Source organism: Carex rostrata, chromosome 12 (genome assembly GCF_964058835.1).
Source record: "Carex rostrata chromosome 12, lpCarRost1.2, whole genome shotgun sequence".
NCBI classification, from domain to species: Eukaryota; Viridiplantae; Streptophyta; class Magnoliopsida; order Poales; family Cyperaceae; genus Carex; species Carex rostrata.
This window is the reverse complement of record NC_135929.1, coordinates 798007-803704: the sequence shown is the minus strand read 5'-3', so window position 1 is coordinate 803704 and position 5698 is coordinate 798007. Positions and strand designations below refer to the sequence as shown.

At 30.9% G+C, this 5698-nt stretch overlaps 1 protein-coding gene across 1 annotated transcript; it reads right to left on the bottom strand.

Moving 5' to 3' along the window:
* Positions 1 to 3902: 3902 nt before the first annotated feature.
* LOC144562978 (retinoblastoma-related protein 2-like) lies at positions 3903 to 5418 on the bottom strand. Its single transcript, XM_078312346.1, has 6 exons — positions 5344 to 5418; positions 5164 to 5259; positions 4969 to 5102; positions 4559 to 4655; positions 4424 to 4470; positions 3903 to 4104 (listed from the first exon to the last, which is right to left on the bottom strand). The coding sequence occupies exons 1-6, from the start codon at positions 5416 to 5418 to the stop codon at positions 3903 to 3905; spliced, it is 651 nt and encodes a 216-aa protein (XP_078168472.1).
* Positions 5419 to 5698: the final 280 nt, after the last annotated feature.

Sequence of the window (5698 nt, the reverse complement as noted above, 5' to 3'; positions counted from 1 at the left end):
TCAATTCCATACTCCTATCTTTCCTCTATCACCACAGCTACAATTTAAGAAGGTTGTACTGTGATTTCACTAATTATTTAAACATTTCTAAAATTAAAGCGTCCATGAGAAAGATGATAATTATTTAAAGGTTGTACTATAATTTTCACTAATTATTTAAACACTTCTAAAATTATATGACCCACTTCGAAAATTAGAGATTGTACTATGGTCCTCACTAATTATTTATCTATACAAAAAAAATATTCATCACGATGGACGTATATGAGATGATTATTCAAGTATTTTTTACATATGTATAAATACTCTAGTATATAAGTATAAATACTTGTAATAATTAATATTAATAATTTCATATGTCAGTCAGTGTCATATGTAAAAAAATATTTGCAAGTATAGGTATAAATAATTTCACGATGAGGTATAAATATTTGTGTGACGACGAGTCTCAAAATACGTCATTGTGGATCTCATTTAAAAGAGAAAATTGCGTAAAAAACGTTTGTGGTTTTAGATTCGCAAAATTCCTCATAAATCGTCAGAAATATTGACGAAATTGAAATGAAATAAAAAAAATTAGCTCTCAAAACATATATGGTCCCTATGTAGTTTAAAACATTTATGTTTAAGGGAATGAAATCTGCTTCTTTTTTTGAGAAAAGAAGGACCCTCCTATTCTCCAGTCCGAACCGTTTAAAATCGATCAAACGGTTTCAATTACATCTGATTTATTTGTGATTTGAGATTCGTGCCATGTTAAAAAAAAATTGAAGCCGTTTGATCGATATTGAACAGTTCAGATTGAAAAATAGGAGGATCCTCCTTTCTCAATAAAAGAAGCAGATTGGCTTCCATGTTTAAGGGAGATTCGTGTACCTGATAATGATTAGACAACTTTGGCAGAGCTCCCTCACAAGTCACATCCTATCAAGTACAATACATACTTATATAATGAGCACTTTAAATATCCATCTATAATTCTGTAAAAATACTTTCACGTATTTATCAAAATGCAGACATATCATATGAAGCCTTTAAATTTAAAACTAGCTTATCAAGTTTTTATACGCCGAAATTTTTATTAATATAAAAAAATAAAGAATTTCAAAAACTATTCAAGTTTTCGTGTTATTTCAAAATCTACCTAAACCGCAATTTTTTTTGCGATTTTATTTTATTTTTTTCTCCAAAACTCACTTTCCACACAAATTATTTGTTGTTTTGTCTTATTTTTTAACAGAAAAATTTATAATTTATTTTTTATATTGAAATATTTAAAATATTTAAAATATTTCTTTAAAAATAGATGGAATATTATATAATTTGATTTATCAGAAAGACTGCGACAAATAACCCGGATCAACATTTTTCAGGCCGGATTTTTCACAACTGTAAGAAAAATTAATATTTTTTTTGGTGTGTTATTGGAAAAAATTTAAAATGCTTAGATTCTGAGTTATTGATAGCGGTTCAAAAGTCACTTCTAGGTAATACAGAAAATATTGTGATTCAGTACATTTAATTTCTAAAAAGAATTTAATCATGATGTAATTTATATGTATGTATGTATTTCTAAAAAGAATTTAATTTCTCATCAGAATTTAATTTCTCATCCTTAATAAATATTTTAATCATGATTTAAACAATAAATTTTAATCAAACAAGAATAATTTAAGCCAATTTAATTTGAAAAAAAGCTAAAAAAAAAACTTAATACTTTTAATTTTAAGAAGATACATGACTTCTATGTGAGAGATCATGAGTTCGAAATTTACAAAGTAGAGAAATTTCCTATATTAATAAATAGAGATTTGAAATATATTGCGTAACTTAACTCCTAACCCATATTTCAATTGGCTATGTTTGGATGTAGTGAGAATAGCGAGAATAGCGTTGTTCTGATCCATTCAAACATACTCAATTGCTATTCAGAACAGCGAGAATAGCGTTGTTCCGCTATTCTTACAAAAAGTTAGAATAGCAATTGTTGCTCTCTCAAATGTTCAATCCCGCTATTCTAAATGTTCAATCCAAATAATATTTTCGCTATTCTGAATAGCACCACATCAACACTATTCTCACACTCTTTCAAAAATCACTATTCTCATATACTATTCTCAAATATTAGCTATTCTAACTATTTTAGAGTGCATCCAAACGTATAATTTAGCTAGCGTACTGTATAACTCGTCAGTTGCCACATTACGGATATTTCGTATCTTCCTCATAATATCCACATGTGAATAAAACAAAAGATTCTATGATTTTTTTTCTATTTAATGTATGTGGAGTGTCGTGTAATATGGTTAGTTTGAAGTGGCAACCGAATCTTTTAAAAAAACTGTTACTAAATGATTACAAATTTAGAAACCAATTTGATTACAATTTTTTTTACGAAATTAATTATCACCATAAAAAATAATCCTTGGTATAACTTTTGAAAACCAGTTATTTACTTTTGCTATTAAATGCTACACAATAGTCACACAAACGTACCCGCTTTAATTTAAAAACATACCAAAAATAAATTTAAAAAAAAAATTGCGTATGGTTTTTTATAGGAGGTGGGTGAACGCTACTGGTGGTGTGTTAGGCTGTTAGCACTTGGTACTCATGATCAGCAAAAAAATTGCCTGATATTTTGTATAAGAAAGCTTTGTTTTTTTCTTTCTCCAAAAGCGATTCTGGTCTGCTTTATTTTTGCTATTTCAGAGTAAGGCATGTGGAATTAATGCTTTGTAATTAGGAGAGGTTGCTACGCTACGATACTTTTATGAGATTCCTCGATCGCTATGAATTAATTCAGATCCAGACCGTGTAGAATGAGATCTGATCGTCCATTTTAATCTGAGGAATCTCAAACAAGACCCTCTCAATTCTCATATTCTAAATAAATAAATACCGAATTGATTTTGACTCGCTTGAAGGTATTCTATTTCTAGCTATCCCCTCAGACACATGATCACATACTCACACAAGAGGATATGAATAGAAAAAAAACGTAAAAAAAATATAGGAAAGAAACAATCGGCTTGCTCTTACCTCATCTCATCTAAGAGTTCAAATAAATTCAATCCTCGATCGGGTGGTGAAGCAACTCAAAAGGAGGGAGAGCCTAAGGGCTTTTTCAACCAAAAAAAAGGAAAAAGAAGGTGAGGAAAGAAATAAACAAAGAGCAAAAATTCCTAGAAATTTAGCATCCATTAAGAAAACCCAAGGAAATTATTTGACATCATCACTCAAATTAGAAGAAGCACCAACAGGGTTTATCTATCTTCAGATTAAACAAATAACATTTCATCAACCTCTCCTTTTTTGCCAACCACATCCATGTAGTGTTTTTCCAAAGCCTGTATGCCAGGCCCCACCAACCCCTCTTCTAGCATGTTATTGAAGTACATCAAACCCTCTGTTACATTTATATGAAAGCCATGAAAATTTTAGTTTTGAACAAGACAAACTAACTTGAGATTGCTATAAAGCATTAAAGCTGCATGATACCATACCTGTATCAATGTGATTCATAAGGCCAGTCTTGCAATCGGAAGCTAGAATTGGTTTTCGATTCAGGGTTTCTGATATTAATTTGTATGCCTTTTCCATCATACCCCTTAAATAATCCTCAAACAGATAGTAGGTGTCGCACAGTGAGGCCAGAAGGTCGACTCCCTTTTCTGATCTTTTCACTGTACTAGGAAACCAAAACCAAATGGAATCTTATTTATTGATTAAATCCTAAAATAAAAATATATCGAGTAAAAAACAATTGCTTCTTACTTAAACGCGAAGTATCTTGGGGTGAAAAGTTTCTGAATTTTACCGGAACATGAAGTATAAGTATAGCCTAAAAAATAATAAATATGAAAAGATCAATACATAAATTATTATTTAAAAGAAACAGCTTAAGCAATTAGATTAGAAAAGAAAAACCCAACCAAAACAGCCACTAGGCCATGTATACATGACACTAGGTCCTTTTCAATGCGAAGATTTAAGAAAAGAAGCCAGCCAAATCGGTGTATTTCTTTCGAAATTTCAGGTGTGCTCGAACTTTGATCAATCGAGTCAAATGAAAAGAAGTCCCCAAAAGTTTTGTCAAAAAACCTGCAAAATAATATAGCAATTAGATAATATAAAATCTAAATCAATTTGACTATTATGATGCATCGGATTTAATCAATAGGAAATACCTAGTTTGATCTAGCATTGAGGTTTTATAGTTTAGTCTCCAGTTTTTTATAGCAGAGAAGCAAATTTACTATAAATCTAAGAAGCTAGCCTGATGAATATAGGTTTAAAGATAGACCTGTCGGAGTAGATATCTGCACATTACTAATAACAGGCCTGGTACTAATATAGCTGAAAATTTTGCAGAATTTGAATTAAAACAAACGAACAGAACTATGTATAAAAGACGACGCACTTTCTCGCATCATTCAACATTGTTACAATCTTCTCTAGCTGCTTCAGCTGAAAATATTTAATAGAAGAGAGATTAGAAGATTTAGTGGTTTATTAGAAGTATATAAGATCAGTTTTGCATTACTACAGGAAGTACCTCAAGTCTATCCTCCCAATCAAACCCATATCTATCACCCAATATTTGCTTGGCCTTGATAGTAAATTGCTTTGCTTCTTTGAAAAAATCATCAAGCCTGTTCACAAAATAACAAGGAGAAGTCATTACAATGAGTACAAAACCTGAATATTGTTTTATGGAATTTTTTTATTTTTACTCTTTTAAGATGTGTATATTTCAGTTAGCAGGTTACCAGTAAGTGATGGCTAGGAAACTTACCAGTATACACCCACTGATCTAGGGATTTTCCTAGACAATTCTTATGGTTTACAAAGCATACAGCGCTAAGAACTAAGAGTCTAAAACTAGAACAAACTGTTTAGTATCAAATTTGTTATGCTACACAACTGTGATTAAACAAAAAATAGGAGGAGAAGAGTGGCACTTACTTAAGATTTGTAGCCCTTAATATATCTGAAAGTCTTATTATCCCCTGTTTATCATCCTCCTTCGATAAATCATCTTTGAGTTTTATTGCGCAGTACAGAACAAATGTGTAACAGTATATTTCCCTCTCTTCTGGCTAAATGATGGAAAATTTTAGGAATAATATCAAACAAAAACTTAGAGATAAAGAGGTATACCCCTCTGCCTTCAAATGATGAAGTCAATAGAATGCTCTCGATTTCATTCAGAACAGATGTGGCCTCGCTAATTACTTCCTCCGAGACCTTCAATGTCTAAATTAAACAACACAGAAAAGAAATAGGTAAGAAAAAAAGGAATTGAAGTACCAAAAAGAAATTGGAAAGAAAAAAAAAGACCTTGCATAGATCCGTGAATCGATTCTCAGAGGCAGTTTCACCCTCAGAATTCATGGTTCCAGCGAATTCTTCCATTGCAAACTATGTCAATAATGATTTGGTTAAGATACTAATTAGTATCTTACACGGTATCTAAAGATAGAAATATTTAGTCTCCTAAGTCCTCAATTAATTTAGCAAATATTGATCAATTGGTATAAGTTAGTCCGACTTTTAATACGATCGAATAAACGGATTCTAAAGATAGAAATAGGTAGCAGAAAAAAGAAGAAGAGAAAACCTTAATATATAATATCATAGTACGGAAACAGAATTTTAGTTGGAGTGGCCTACTTAGCCTACTTAGACAGATGCT